Here is a 16,530-nt window from a genome sequence, read left to right on the forward strand (position 1 = left end):
AATCGAACACCGCATTCCCAGCCTTCCACGTCAGAGTCTCCCAGATCACGTGACGTAGACAGCCGCCTGTGAGAGGTGGAAGCAGTAGCATGGCTGAGCGCGCGGCGACACCGAGCAGCCGGTCAGTAAATCTACTTTCTGTTCTCAAACCGACTCATAGAAGTCCTACTATTTATTTTACTGTATTATTTTCCAACTACTGCTGTGAGGGTAGAACGTTGTCGCTACATCCAGCTCCAGATTTACCAGCACGTTTAAGGCTTTGGAACACAAACAATCAATGTTGATGACATAGTTCATTTCAGGTAAACATCACGCCCGTGTTAAGGTTCAACTGGTGTTCAGTTTACCTGGTGATTCTCCGGTGCTGGCGAAAATGTAAATAATTTTTCTCTTCAATAACAAAGACTTAAAAAATGACTGAAGTTAATCATCTAAAATCTCTGAATCATTGAAACAATGAGAAACATCTCCTACTAGAAATAAAAAAAAAAATTAAAAATAAAAATAAATAAATCCTCAAGGCTTACAGAACATTAAATATACACTTCAATAGATCACTGTGAACGTTTGCAGTGACATGGTCCCAAGCTGACGCTGAGCTTCATTCTGTCTGTTGAACCTCACTTCCAAGTTTCTCCCAGTGGCTCCTACATTTTCAAATCCCTTTCAGAATCAGAATAATTTTATTGGCCAGGTACAGTTTAGAACAATACAAGGAATTGGACTTGGTAATTGCAGCAAAAGAACGCACATCAACAGCCATTGAGCAGCCATTTGCGGCGCCATCATCCAGGATAATCTTCCTGTTGATATTTTTTAATTAAATCCACCAGTAGTTGGTCTTTTTCAATCCATCTTGGACTTTAGTCTCTCTTCTCTCTGCCTGTGTCTGACAATATTGTCAAAACAAAGCGGCATCTTTAATTATTAAGAAAAAAAAGCAAGAAATCTTTATTGATTCCATCACGTGTGAGTAAAATTACCGTAATGACATGATACTGATTTTTTATATTTTTCCCGTTAGAGCAAATATTAGCGGCATTATGGTCTTTTAAATTAAGGCTATGTTTATGGATACTTTTATAGCCTACCACTCTATGCATACATAGCACTCCTCATTGGCCAGTTTAGGTCACATGATAGGTGGACCACATGGCTTAAAGTTCCGTCAGTTTTATTTTAACTCATATTTGTTTTTAGCTACCCCGCTAACCTTTTAATTTTAACCCAGGAAATACCCTTATTTTTTTTTTTTTTTTTTTCTCGTATATATGTCTTTTTAAAGGTGGAATTTGCCGTGTTAAATATGTTAAAATGAAAAAATATATATGTCAAATGTGGGATTCGAACACACGGCAGCGGAAGGAAGAATACTTGAGTCAGACTTCTTGGACCACTTGGCCACCCATAGTCTTGAGGGCTTTGGCTACGTTTAACGTATCTATGAAATCTTCATCGATTCCATAATGTGTGAGTAAAATTACTGTAACGACATAATACTGATTAATTTTTTCTTGATAGAGCAAATATTAGCGGAGTTACAGTCATTTAAATTAACGTGTTCCCCTAGAGGCTGCAAAAAAAGAGTTGTGCTTTATCTGTCAGCACAGTGCGCTGTCCTCAGAGCAGAGAGGGGACAAATTAAGACAGGCTTGAAGCACAAGCATCCATTATTGAATCAATCCTTTTTCTGCACAAGAACATGGAATATCTTTTTATTTTATATGTGGATTATGTAGCTAGATCCGCTGTTGTCTCTGGCACCGTGGGCACACTGTGCACCTGTGTTTGACATGCTGGTTTCCCCTGCCCTGATCTGATGTTGACATTAACAGCTGTCTGTTATTAAAAGCAGCCTTACCACTAAAACAAATGTAAATATGTCATTTGTATGATGAAAAAATAGGTTTTAATTGTCAGTATGAGGTCGGGCTCTGATATAAATACCTAATGTCTGTCGGACCTGTAGGATTCACTTTTGCTTTGTCGGGCTCTGGTCAAAGTTTGATAAAGGTTCATATCATAAATGGTCTGTGTTTAAAAGGAAATCGGCACCACAAAAAGTCAAAACAAAATATTTGTCTCTCTTTATGTCTCTGCATGGAGGGACCAGAACTGATGGACTATGATGCCAGGCCAGATGTTCAGCTGTGGTTCTCCCAGGGCAGGGGTCTGCAAGCTGAGGCTCTGGGGCCTAATGTGGCTCTTTGATTCTTATGCAATGGCTCCCTATAGGTTTCCTTTTTTTATTCTAGCTTTTTATTGAAATAAAAAGTTATTTTTTTCAGAGGCTATTAATGAATAATGACAAATAAAATCAAGACATAACAATTTGTTAACCTAAAATAAATCATGTTGTGCAATGACTCAGCACCTTCCTACTTCACCTCCTGCAACATCTACAGACCATCAACTTTCCTGCGCCTGTGGCTAATCTTAAGTTTCAAATCCCTGGTAAGATAATTAAACCAACAAAAACACTATTCTGGAAGAAAATAGAGATTTTATTTGTGTGGGAACAGATTCATTTAACCACCAATGTGCTGGTTAAATATGCATGTTTTATGTGTTAACAATTAGCATGTGTTGACCATAGTGGTGTCCCGATCCGAATCCGATATTAACCTGAAAACAAAGATAGGATATCGGATTCAAATTTTCAGATTTTAATTTATTTAAAAAAAAAAAAAAATTCTATTCATTTTTTTATTTATTTTGTACAATTGTCAAATACTGTAGATATTATGTAACCAATTGGTTAATATTAAATGGGTCAGACTATTGTTCTCTGATTGAGTAACATCACTTGATCAAGACTTTTCTAACATTCCACACTACAAAATAAGTCATTATTGTTTTTTATTAAAGAAAAGAAAGAGAGAAAAAAAAAAGAAAAGTATGTATGATTCATGCTGATATCAGATCAATATCAGCCGATACGCAAGGCTGCAATATTGGTATCATATCAGTAATGCAAAAGTTGTATTGGGAAAACCCTAGTTGATCACATGATCATGTGTTATCAAATTCAAGTTACTTTTTGTAGCCTTTCAAATACATTAACTAAAAAAACAATCTTCTTTATATAACATTGTGTTCATGTAAACTGAGATGTGTAAGAATTTGAAGATGCAAGATATTGTTTTGTTATTTCTTGATATTATTTTATTTTAAACTGTTTGTAAGGTGCCGTTTACATGATCAACAATGTAAATCAAATCAAATGAAATCAAACATTGTTCTATATAATATTAACTGTATAGAATTTAATACACTTCGTTGAAAATGTATTTTTTTTGGCTCCGGGGGGACTTTAATCCAAGTAAGAGCGTAAAGGTTGTAGACCCCTGACCAGGGGAAGAGGGTTATGAGACCCCACTATAAGAACTGGACCCTCTGAATTAAATTCCATGGGGTGAAGCAATGCAGATGCTCAGTTGGTAACCTGTTGTTATGCTTTTCTGTTATTTAAAACATTTTTATTACATCTTTTTTTGTTAAATTATATAAAATAAATTACCTGTTATTTCAGCCACTGCTTGTTGCAGAAAAACATAATATTGACACTGTCACTGTCAATCTTTACTTCATACAAAACTACGGTACGCCTTAGGTCAGTTATCCATCAGCATGCATGGCTATGCTGTACCACCACCATCCCACTTTAACCCAGTGTTTAGAGCGTTTATTGATTCTCTGTGACCTGTAAGCTGATTGTTTACTCATACAATAACAAATAAACGTAATGGTGGATTGTGTTATCAGGGTTGTCTGGAGAGCGCTGTCTGTCGTTGGTGTTCCCAGTCTGATCAGCAGCGTATGGGGCTACGTGGACACCACCATCAAGTAAGGCTTTATCATTGTTTTAATGATGCATGAGCAAATCAGACACGTACAGCTGGTGGCCCTAATTTTGTGCGACCTCCGAAACAAACACAAAATGACTCAAAGAACATTCAAAACAATGACAAAAACATACAAAACAACAAAAATACACAAAATGACTCCAACAGCACACCAAATAACAATAAAAATACACAAAAATGACATGAAAAATACACGTAAAATTACACAAAATGACTCCAAAAACACATCAAATGACAAAACAAATGCACAAAATGACAACATAAATATAAATACACTTAATGGCAGAAATGGAACAAACCTTTGTTCTTTTCTCCTCTATTAATGCTCTGATTGGTCATTATTTTAAATGCAAACATGAAGGTTTCAGCCCTACTATATAGATTGTGTGTATGGCTAAAGATGCAGCTTACCTCACTGATGTTACTAGTGTTAGTGTTTACCCCCACTGTCCAAAATGAATGCTATGTTATCCATGCTTATGTCACTACATTGATTATAAGTAATATGAGTGTGTTATTGGCCTTGTGATGTATTTTGTGCTTTCATGATTGTACACGTCTGTTTGGACTCTTCTGTGTGTGTTTGCACATTTCATGTTACTCCAACAAGTAGAAGGAAGCCTGATTACACAGAGAGGTCACAGTTCTACCGTAGAATTAAAGTCAAGGCCTTCCCACCAATGCCTCCTCTTTTTTAAAAAAAAATCCCTTTTCAACAAAATTAGTACTGTTTTTTATGTAGTCTAATTTCAACATAACCAAAAGTATAGTGGTTAAAACTACTTCAGTGAAAGTACAAAGTACTCCACCAAAGTAACTTCAGTGCTTGAGTAGTAATTACTTTTATTTGGTAGTCAGTAGCAGGCATTCATCTGCATAGTGTAGATCGTGCTTAAAGGGGACATACCATGCTTTTAAATTCTTATTTTTAGATATAAATCATACAGTTGTGGTCTATATAAAGCTGAACTGCAATGCTTGGGTCTGAATTCCTCATTATTATAGCTCCACAGACCCCTTTTCTACCCTTTTCTGATGTGCTTCTGAGAGCAACTCATTTTGGTGCGGTCTCTTTAAATGCAAATTAGACACTTCATACCCCGCCCCCTCTTCAGGTTGCAGAGGTGACACTCCACCCTGTTCGGCCATTTTTGTAGTTTGATAGAAGAGATACGGTTATGTAGCGGCGCATAAACTTTTTATTCAGTGGTTATTTACAAAATGTCAACAACAGAAGACTTGTCCATCTAGCCTTACATGTTCGAGCCAGAATCAGACCCAGCGGAGCGAGATGAAAATGAAGATGTTGAACCTTCAGAACACTAACAAGTGAGCTAACACAAGCACCGAGCTAACGCTAGCGCCAAGCTAACGTCACGAAATGCATTTTAATACAGTCTTTTCGGAGACAAAAACGGCAAAATGAAATGACTAATGAAAACTTTAGACTTAAATTAAATCACGTAGGCCATATCATCAAGGATCTAAAATGAGCACACAGCGCTAACATATGAAGACGGTGCAACTGCTAATGCTAACAAAACAATGACAGGGACGTCTTATCATCACACTTTTTAGCGTTATTTACAGCTTACCGAAGTGCTCTGTTCGTCGTCTCCAAAGATAAAAGGAATCGAACCCTCAATCAGACAAAGTCTTTCTGCAAATCCTTCTTTATACTGGTGGAGGTTGCTGAAGCAGTCATCCTTGAAGTGCTTCACGCAGACAAAAATGACCTTACCCACAGATGTGGGTACATTTCCGTGAAAAATAAAACTCAACCAGGCACTTTGAAAAGGTTCTGATGCTGGGAGACGGTGTAATGGAGCGTGTGGGTTACTACATCCAACAACTGAACATTTTGACTTATCCTCTCGTAACTTCGGCATCCTTGAGCTTGGACTACAAAATAAAAGCGAGAAATAAAAATGGCGGATTGCTCGAAGTGTTGGGCCTGGAGTCGATGTCCTAATTTGGCAGTTCCACTGCAAATACTGTGACGTTATTGTTCAAAAAACGTAATCGAGAATCGAAAAATCGAAACAGATTGAAAAATATGACCAAAACAGAATATAAAGATATCAACGGAGCACCTGAAGAGACTAATTTGAACTTTTCTGTACTTCTAAACAATCTAAATATACAGCAAAATGCATTTAAGGGCTAAAAAAGTGGATTTAGCATGATATGTCCACTTATAAAGTGTAACTAAATCCTCATGTTTCTGTTGACCTGCCACTAGGGGGTGAAATTTTTTTAAAAATGCCTTGATAATGGGCGTGGCTCCTGGAGCAGTGAACTCATTGACTGCCAAAGACGTCTAAAGAAGACAATTGTGTTTTTCGGCTGGGGTTGCTAGGAGACGGTGTGACGAAGCTCTCCTGTGAATATCAAGCTTGTACCTTAATGTAGTGACCAATTGGTGCCATGTAGGTGGCAGCAGCGCACTTTTGGATGAGCATTTTCATCTTTGTCTAGGAATTTTTGAAACATCAAAATCTCAGATTTTAAAGCAGACCATGACGGGGCATTTAGCAAATCCGCGTTTGTGTATATATTTTTTTTATTATAATCAAATTATTAATCAAAAATTGATGTTTTTTATTTTCAAGGAAGATGCCAAATTGAACATTTTGAAATGACCAAAAATCAATGTTTATATTATTAGAAAACAACAAATCATATAGATCCACCTCTGGTTTGTTAGTGTGTTGGGACCCACTTTGTTGTGGTTATTTATGTCAAATCTGATGTTTCATATATCGCTTCTTTTATACATAGTTGCACTTAGTTGAGTTAAGGTCTGCTACTGGTACTTTAATGCTTTCATAGTATTATTATTTAATGACTCAATAAAAGCCCTTTAACATGGATATCCATTACGTTGTTGCTGTTTATATTCTTTTGGCTATAGTATGAATTGTAGAAATCTCAGAGTGGGGTGAAATTCTGTGTGTGTGTGTGTCTGTGTGTGTGTGTGTGTTGGTTTTTCTACCCTGGTGGGGTCCACCTCCTGAAACATCACTCACGCCGTGGGGACCGATTTTCCCCGTGGGGACCGGGAAAATTAAGGTTTCAAGTGATTTGTGTGTTCCCTTAAATTTTTCATGATTATTTTAGAATTTAAGATCAGATCTGTATGACCTTCAGAAAGGGTGGATCCCATAAGACACCATTCTGTCATTGGTCTTCACGGTGTGTGTGTGTGTGTGTGTGTGTGTGTGTGTGTGTGTGTGTGTGTGTGTGTGTGTGTGTGTGTGTGTGTGTGTGTGTGTGTGTGTGTGTGTGTGTGTGTGTGTGTGTGTGTGTGTGTGTGTGTGTGTGTGTGTGTGTGTGTGTGTGTGTGTGTGTGTGTGTGTGTGTAGGTGGTGTTGGATCCCCAACTGGCTGCCATCATGGTGTCCCACCTCTCAGAACCATCTCCAGGCTGCAGAGACCAAGATGCTACGATGTAAGGATAACACAGGCTAATCATGCTAAACCTCTTTCATTGTGAGACAAAGGTTGTGTTGGACATGTCATACGAACATACTACTCATACTGAGTCTGACGTCACACTTAGTTTTAGATAGTATGAAAAGATGTATACTATATTGGGAATTTTTTGTTTTAAAGTATGCATGGTGGGCACATTAGTCAACTGCCCCATGATGCATTGCAAGTGGAAAGTAAAATCGTCTTGGGACCGGCTTCAACCTAAAAGTCAGACATCCCCATTTCAAAATAAAAAGCTATTCTTCTTGTTTTTCATTAGTTTTTTTTAACACTTTTGTAAATATGGCTCTTGTTTTCAAGTTAACCCGAAGTTTTGTTAGTAGCACAATGTAGCGGGTCTCCGAAAATCTCCGAAATGTCGGAATGAAATGTGATTTTGCGAGTTTTATGAATTAAGTGACCAGATGTTAATATTCTGCTTGGTCACTTTCTCACTCAAAAATTTTTCAGGTGGAGAATCAACAGAGATATTTAGCCTCAGTGTGCTTCAAGTTTTTGACGTTGGTTCTAAATGCATCATGGGAAACTTGGAAGTATACTTCAGTGGGAACGCTCATCATCCTAATCATATACAGGGTTTCCCCCAGAAAACTTAACTAAGCCTGGTAGTAGAGAAGCCCACCGGCGGCCCACCATGTTTTTGTAAAGAAAAAAAAAAATGTTCAAAGTTGACAGGAATTTCTGAAATTATGAATATTATGTGTTATTATAAGCCATTTATTAACTACACTTAAATGTAGAATCTTACAAAAAGGCACAATCTTGAAATACAGTTTTAACAAACAAAAAAAATAAATTAAAATAAATAATATAAATTGTTTTCACTTAAGTTAAATCCTAGTAAATCTTAAAACAAGCCATTGCTGGTCACATTTAAAAGCAGCATTAGTTTTAGCTGCTGGAGACAAAACCTTTTATCAGATAGTCATCGTGTCGGCCTCATAGATCAATAAATCCAACATTATTTGCTCGGTGGAAAAAAAATGTATAGGGTTTAAATTGCCGCTTGAACGTTGACGTGAAACTTTTCCGACAATGTCAATAAACCAAGTGTTTACAATTGGCATAAAAACAAACTTAGAAGCAGCAATTTCAACCATTTCATTGCAAATTATCTTTGATTTATTGATATATGAGGTCTATATCTGATTTATTAAAAAGATTGTCTGCAGCAGCTGAATGGCTAAAGAAGAATGGACAAAATTAGGCATGCACTGAAATGAAAATTCTTGGCCAAAACCGAAAATGAGAAAACCAAGGCCTAAAACCAAAACACAGAGAGAAATGATTAAGCCATTTACTGGAACCATTTAATTAATGGCTGTAAATATGTACTAATATCACTAAAATTAAAGAATATCAATGCTTTAAAGAATAAATCACTTAAGAATCTATGAAAGTATTTCTTTAACACTGACATTCCAACAATGCACAATATAAATGAAAATATTAAATAAAATGTGTAACTTGACCCCACTTGTGTACACTAAATACTAATGTAGAGGCCTATAAGTGACTCGGCTGCTAAGAGTCAAATTACATCTGCTGTCTCATAGAAACAAAGTGTACTGTAATTCCGGTCAATAAGCCGCTACTTTTGTCCCACGCTTTGAACCGTGCGGCTGAAACAATGACGCAACTAATTTGGGGATTTTGTCCAGTTTTCAAGCTTCATGCCACCAAAAAATTGAGCTCTGTCACAGAACCAGAACCTTCTGTATTGTTATTTATGATGATAATGGGCCACTTTAATCACTATGGAACCACAAACATTTCATTATTGATCCGAGGGATCAATAGGACTGTTCAGCTCTGATGCAGACTACTCAATATTTAACTATGTGAAAAAAATTGGTGGTTACTTAAAAATAGAATATTTATGCTAAACGTAAGAGGTGTTAATGCAATGGTCATTAAAGCATCAAAATAATTAACGCCCTATGCAATAACATTACACCCGTCGTGTTTAATAATAATTTATCATTGGTATAAAATCATATAAAGTATATCTGCTCCGTCAATGTGTTGTGCAATAGTGTGTTTTTCAGTGTGTTACCTTTATGCTTTATTCAGACATTGTTTGGTGAACAAATTAACTACATTGTTACCAATGGTTTCCACCTGTGCAAACATACTGTTGGCCCTCTTCAGCCAATAGAGTGGGACCGATGTGACGATGTGGCCTTTGTGTGAATTTTTCTTAGAAAATTGCTAAATTATTGGAATGCGGCCAACATAGTGGTGCGGTTTAATGTCCGGAAATGACGGTATATAAGTTGTTGATGAAGAGCAGCTTATCTGCTTTATAACAGTGAAGTCTAATCCTGACAGTCTCTCACTATCAGCACTCACGCTCATTTCTTGCTCTGTGCGCTGCATCTCCATGCGTGTTCTCCACATCTATTGCTGTGTGCATCATTCCTTGTATGCACTGCCTTATTCCCACATACAAGTAATGATTTTTATAACACGGATCAAATACCATCTTGATGAAGTGCAGATCTGTGCTGACAGACTCTAAAGCTTATTTATTTAAGCTGAACGGCCGGTGTTGTAGTTTAGATGGTGACTGTTCTAACTGCTGACGCATTAATGCTCGTCATGTTGTGACTCCAAGTTGCACTGAAACATATCTGCACATAAAGAGCTCCACACATGACTCATACAAACAATAGATCCAACACTCTAAAGTTAAGTTAAATACATGGACAAAAGTATTGGCACCCCTGGAATTTTTCCGGAAAAAACACAATTTCTTTCAGAAATTGATGCAATTACAAATGTTTTTGGTATACAAATGTTTATTTCCTTTATGTGCATTGAAAAAACACAAAAAAGCAGAAGAAAAAAGCCAAAATTTACATATTTTTACACAAATAAGAAAAAACTGGACCGGACAGAATTGTTGGCACCATTTTAAACGGTTGATAAATAATTTTATTTCAAGCATGTGATACTTGTTTAAACACACCTGAAGTCAGTTGCAACAATTTCTAGAACAAAGGCTGTATTTTCTGGAAATATTACAGATACTTTTGTCTATGACTGTATAACCATTTGGAGCGATAGCCAAAAATCCTGTTAGTCTGTATTGACGGGCTTGTCAAAGATGTAACCAGCCATGAACCCAGAACTGTGGAAAGCCTGAGCACCCATTGGTCTTGAACAGAAGACTGATTAATCAAACTGTTCTAAAAGTAAAAGTTGTCTGACTTTGATTTGGTCTCCAGTTTGTATTAACCAAAACTAATTTGAATGGAGTGATTTCACACCTTTTTCTGAGACCTTCTACCCTTGTCTATTTTCTTGAAGGTGTTCGACGAGCTTGTATCAAACAGTTTGTCCCCGTGTCCCCTGGGAATCTACTGTGGACCCTGTGTTTCTGCAAAGATGGCACTGAAAATAACCCTCCATTAGTTCTACTGCATGGCTTTGGAGGTGGTGGTGGGCTTTGGGCCCAAAACATTGATGCTCTCTCACAACATCAGCCCGTCTTTGTTCTGGACCTGCTGGGCTTTGGGCGGAGCTCCAGGCCCACGTTTCCCATGAACGCTGAGGGTGCAGAGCACCTATTTGTGGAGTCCTTAGAACAATGGAGGGTTAAAATGGGCCTGGAGTCCATGGTACTACTGGGCCACAACCTAGGAGGGTACCTGGCTATGTCTTATGCAATCAGGTACCCACACAGGTACGTGCACAAATCATACTCGACCCATTTAAAGGTTTGTGGAAGTATCCTGAATGTTTGGCTTTGTGGTTAATACAGGGTCAAGCACATTGTCCTTGTTGAACCCTGGGGGTTCCCCGAACGACCAGACACAGAAGAGGCTGACCGGCCGATCCCGGTGTGGATCAAAGCCCTCGGTGCTCTGTTCAGTCCTTTCAACCCACTGGCTGGGCTGCGAATGGTGGGACCACTGGGTAAGGCTGAATCAGCATTGCTGAAGTATTGACAAAGCCACAAAATCCTCCAGGTTCAGACTTTTCAAAAGTTCTTGGATTAATCATGGAGAGTATGTTAGTATCACTGTCCTTTCATTCTGAACTGACCTCCTGCCCTCTCCTCATGCAGGTCCCACTCTGGTTCAGACTCTAAGACCTGATCTTAAACGGAAGTACTCTTCCATGTTCAGTGACAACACAGTATCGGAGTATATTTACCACCTCAATGTGCAATGCCCAAGGTCTCTCTGAGTCTGTATTCTGCTCTCACTACTCGATTCACGCATTAGGATCTTCTTCACTCTTAAATGTGGTTCTCTGTGTTCTCTCAGCGGAGAAACAGCTTTTAAGAATATGACTGACCCTTATGGCTGGGCAAAGAGGCCAATGCTGCTGAGGATGGAGCAGCTACCCTCCAACATACCCATCACCATCATCTATGGCTCCCGCTCAAACATCGACAGCAACTCAGCCAGCACCATCAAGACAATGAGACCTTCTTCTCATGTAGAGGTCAAAGTAAGTTCACCATCTGACTCCCACACACATCTATTATCAATCACTTATTACATGCTCATGACATGTTGCCTAATTATGCTCAATGACTACTGCCAGTGATCTTAAAGGGATCCTCCACTGTTTTTAAAAGTGAATCTTTAAAAAGTACTTATTAGATGATCTATGTCAAAACAAAACGCATTATGCACCATATTAATTTAATTGCCTTTTAAAGATGGGACTACTACAGTTTTAGAGCCTGTGTTCCTCCATCCATCACGTGATTGATGACGTCACACAACCCCATTGTTTTCTATTGAAGTGAAGCATTCAGCCTGCTTTATATATCATTTAGCAGCTTTTTCGGTCAAAATACCAACTTGTGCTGGTTTTGGTTGCTCAAAAAAACAGGAAAAATGAAAGGTGCCAATGTAACCCTCTTTTGTTTACTGAAAGATGATAAAAAAAATTTGTGACACAAAAAAATTCTGTCACTGCAGGGGACTTTCCTAAAGGGCCTTTATATCTCCTGAAGGCTGAACTTGGTAAGTTTTTTTTCAACAGTCTTTGATTTACTCGCTAATTTCAGCCACCAGAGTGGCCGACGCTACCCGGGGAGGGTATACGTCCCTTAGGAGAGCTCTTCTTCTGTGATTTGGTAGTAAACAATGAAGCAGAGTTGGAACTGTCGCCCCCTGTGGTCAGTCGGTCACAGAACTGTTTTTATTTTCTTTCAGTAAAAAAAGAGGATTACATTGGCATCTTTAACTTTTCCTCATTTTTAGAGCAACCAAAAGCTGTACAAGTTGTCATTTTGACTGAAAAGGCTGCTAAATGATCTATAAATCAGGTTGAGGGCTTCACTCCAATGGGAACAATGGGCTGTTTTCGGGCAGTGGGGTCTTGTGACGTCATCAATCACGTGATTTCAACACAAGTAGTTCCATTTTTAAAAGGCAATTAAATGATTATGCTGCATAATAATGCATTTTGTGAGGCATAGATCTTCTAATAAGTACATTTGAAACTTTTTAGACCAAACTTGTGAAAACAGTGGAGGATCTCATTAATGTTGAAGAACTGTAGAATACTTTTTATTCAACAAAGAGAGTTGATTATGTTCAGTTGGGATAGACGAGCTGTAGAAAAAAAGAGTGAACAAGTGTGGTTAACTGGTTAAGATGGGACTGGTTCTGGGCTTTTCCTGCAGTTGATCCGAGGAGCTGGACACTACGTGTACGCAGACCAGCCTGAGGACTTCAACAACTGTGTTACACAACTGTGTGAAAAAGTGAAGTGAAAAGAGGAACGAGCTTTGGATTGAGAAATGCTTCATTGTGGAAGCGCTTTAGTCAGTGACGCAGCAGGAAATCCTTCTTTGTATAAAGGAAGGCCCAGAAGGTAATCGCACCATCATCAAGCCCAATCTAAAGACTGTTCCGTAGATTTTATTGTGACCTGTAAATAAAACCACATTTCAAACAGTTTGAACACTGAGGAACTATCTCTGTACATTTGTTTAAGTGCCAAAAAAGGTCTGGCAGGGTTGGACTAAGTGGGAAAAGTACTCCAATTGTATAAGTCCTACTTGGAGGAGCGAAATTATTTTGTAAGCATCGGAAACTTTGAATCTGACAGATTAACAATGTCCTGAGGGGTTCCTGAGGGCTCTGTTCTTAGACCCCTTCTGTTTAGCCTTTATATGCTTCCTTTAGGATAAATTCTACAGAACTGTAAGATTGATTACCAGAGCTATGCAGACGACACACCACTATATCTATCACTGAACCCAGATGACTATGGTCCCATTGAGGTGTTGTGTGACTGCTGTCATCTGCTGTTGCTTTCGCAGCTACAGCAGACAGAAGCATGTTATAGTACCTGTATTTTGTACCTGTAACATGCAGGATTCATAGGAAATGCTATGCGTTGACCTACCTGGGGCATTGTCACAGGGGTTTCATTGGAGTAAATCACAAACATGAATAAACGTGTATTTTCTAGAGAATCCTAGCAGCTGTATTTCCATCAATTAGGGTATTTCCACACCGACTGACCACTGTAGGATTTGTTTGCTCTGATAGTCCACCTCGTTTAGGCGGGGTGAACATGTAGACAAAGTCTAGAGCAGATTAAACAGTTGAGTTCTAGAGCGATTGTTTCTGCAGGTCACAGAGCATTTCCAGTTGAAGTTTATAGTGCGATTAGGTGCACTGTGAAGTAGGGATGTGAAGCTTTGGGTGTCTCACGATTCGATTTGATTCCGATTGTTAGGGTCACGATTTGATTAGGATCGGTTGAATCGAGAATTGATTTTTAGATTAAAAAATTGATTCAATGCATAGTATGTTAAGGCAAATTATGGCACCAAAACAATACAGTTTGTATAAGATAATTTTAAATAAACTGATTCCAATGATGTAATCACACAAAGGCAAACTTAAGACAAAAGGTAACATTTATTCATGTTAAACAATTAAAAACTTACTTACTGTCCAAGAAATAACGCATAAATATAATTTCCTAAATAAAAGCTTAGGCCAGCTGCCCCTTTCTTCCATAAGTATGTCTCAACTCTCAGTGACAACAAGAATAAGTTCAAGGTACACAAAAAAAAGGTGGCATCAGAAAAGGAGTGGAGGGGGCCTGGGGAGGAGGTGGGTACGTGGCCCCCTCGTGTCTGCTGGGTTTTATTATGTTTTATTTTGTTATTAATATAAATGTTTCTTCTCTTCATCCCATTGTTCTCTGTCGGGTTATCACATTGTTGCTTCTCCCTGTCTTTTGCCTTGTATGTTGCAAAGCAAAAAAAAAAAAAAATATATATATATATATATATATACAGTATATATATATATTAAAAAATAATAATCGTGGATGATTAGAATTGCGATTCTCATGTGCATCAATTTTTCCCCCACCCCTACTGTGAACCCAACTGCGTCTGGCGCAGACTAAAAACAGGAAGTATCGGAGATGACGTCGAGCGCACAGCATTGTTAGTGGTCAGTAGACCCCGCAATGGTGCAAAATAGGACATTCAAAGCACGGCAACTTGTTGCTGCTCTATTGTTGAATGTTGTGAAAGAACAAATGTAGAAGGTTGTTGAGCACTCTTATGCACTCGCTTTGATCCATAGATGAGAGCCTCTTCTTTGGGTCTGTTTTTCTGCCTAGAGAAGTGTCTACTCAACTAACAGCTCCTCAAGTGGTTAGCTCATGTAACGGCACCAGAGGCTGTTTAGAGCGGATCAGAACCGAGCCAAATGAAGGTGATAAAATCATCAGCTGTCTTCCGTCCATTCAAACCGAGTCCAGGACTAAACTGGAGTGAATGCAGCATTAGACGGGAGACTCTGAGGTTCTCAGCTTCATTTGTGTTCATTTTGGCTTATAAAAACACCAGATGGAAAACAAAAGCCCAGTCATGTGCAAATTGTGCAAGAAAGAGTTTGTGGATCACCGGAGCTCTTCTAACCTCCGGAACCACCTCAGTGCTAAACATGTAGTGGCTAGCACGGACACTCGGACAGTGCTAACGAGTGACTGGATAAACATTATCTGAAGTTTGGTGTTCATTAAGGGCTCTATTCTCGCATGTGCGGTGCTGTTTTTGGCTACACGCTATTTTCCCCCTTTACTTAAGTCAGTCTCTTCTTCCCAGTTACACGCTGTGGATGGAGCAGCCCTGAAATGTGGGTGTTCCCATGCTAATTTGGCTTTACACACATTCTTCGGTGTGCATAAATCCTTTTCCTCTTACCTGCTTCTAACGCTGGAATAAGTGCAGCACCCCTATAAGGTGAAACAATATGTCGCACTAGAAATATGGACTTAGTTACATTTGAAGCCACATGGACTCGTGCGTCGGGTAGCAGCAGCTGAGTGATCACAGCTGTAGTATTACAGTGTGGTATTAATTAAAACTCTGACAGACGCAAACTTCTGTCCACGCTGGTCACAGTGATTCAACTATATTCATACTTTGTCCAACGTAAAGTCACAGTTTGATCCACTACAGAGTGAAACAAGCTGTGTGCAATGAGGATGGACCACAAACTGTTTAATGAGGCTCAGCTCAGGTCGCTTTAAACCAAGGGTGCCAGGGTGAAATTGGTCAGGGGGCCAGATTTTTTTCAAGTGAGACCTCAGGGGGCCGAATTAAAATTTCGGCCTAAAAGACCAAACACTGACTCAATTCATGGATTTGCTGCTTGAATCTATTCATGAAGGCCTACACATCAAAAATAAATTGCATTGGCACCACAATAGCCTCACAATGCATAGCAGCCTAAAGCAAGTTACGCTCTAAAAATGTAACATTGTCCTATCCATGTATGTAGCCTACATTTATAAATTTGAAAAGCAAAAAAATAGACAAAACACATTTCCTATAAATAACACGTGTTAAATGTAAATTATTTTGATCACATTTATTGAAGGCTTGCACATGAAAAGAAGGCCAGGCCGAGTAGGCCTAAATGAGTCACTGCCAGAATAAGGTAATCGAACAATAGGTCAAGTGACTGAATATCCAGTAGGAATTATTAAAACAAAAAGGTTCTTTAAAAAATAGCCAAATATGACCTATCTTAAAAAAACATTGGCTCAATAACAGATGGCACATTAACTTTGCCAGTCATCTCCAGTAAACTCCAACCCACCTTTCCACACACCCATGCCTATGTCACTAGCCTACTGTACAGCCTACATCAGTCAACCCCAC

The 16,530-nt window shown here is 38.6% G+C and overlaps 1 protein-coding gene across 2 annotated transcripts; it reads left to right on the forward strand.

Annotated features, from left to right (window-relative positions):
- Positions 1-37: 37 nt before the first annotated feature.
- On the forward strand, positions 38-15,735 carry abhd5a (abhydrolase domain containing 5, lysophosphatidic acid acyltransferase a). Of its 2 annotated transcripts, none has more exons than XM_028470595.1 (8): positions 38-121; positions 3,769-3,849; positions 7,235-7,320; positions 10,677-11,052; positions 11,131-11,285; positions 11,437-11,548; positions 11,639-11,825; positions 13,015-15,735. In XM_028470595.1, exons 1-8 carry the CDS (start codon positions 90-92, stop codon positions 13,102-13,104), a joined length of 1,119 nt encoding a protein of 372 aa, XP_028326396.1. In that variant the 5' UTR covers positions 38-89; the 3' UTR covers positions 13,105-15,735. The 2 variants fall into 2 exon arrangements, with proteins under 2 accessions (XP_028326396.1, XP_028326397.1); XM_028470596.1 differs by lacking the exon at positions 38-121 and adding an exon at positions 172-305.
- Positions 15,736-16,530: the final 795 nt, after the last annotated feature.

The sequence above is a fragment of the Gouania willdenowi genome, chromosome 16 (assembly GCF_900634775.1).
Source record: "Gouania willdenowi chromosome 16, fGouWil2.1, whole genome shotgun sequence".
In the NCBI taxonomy this organism is placed as follows: domain Eukaryota; kingdom Metazoa; phylum Chordata; class Actinopteri; order Blenniiformes; family Gobiesocidae; genus Gouania; species Gouania willdenowi.

Bases quoted from the DNA above. Each gene is read 5' to 3' on its own strand.
- abhd5a (XM_028470595.1), top strand. From the start codon at position 90: ATGGCTGAGCGCGCGGCGACACCGAGCAGCCG. The intron at 11,053-11,130 runs GTACGTGCACAA...TGGTTAATACAG, and splicing joins GCAATCAGGTACCCACACAG to GGTCAAGCACATTGTCCTTG. The intron at 11,826-13,014 runs GTAAGTTCACCA...CTTTTCCTGCAG, and splicing joins CTTCTCATGTAGAGGTCAAA to TTGATCCGAGGAGCTGGACA.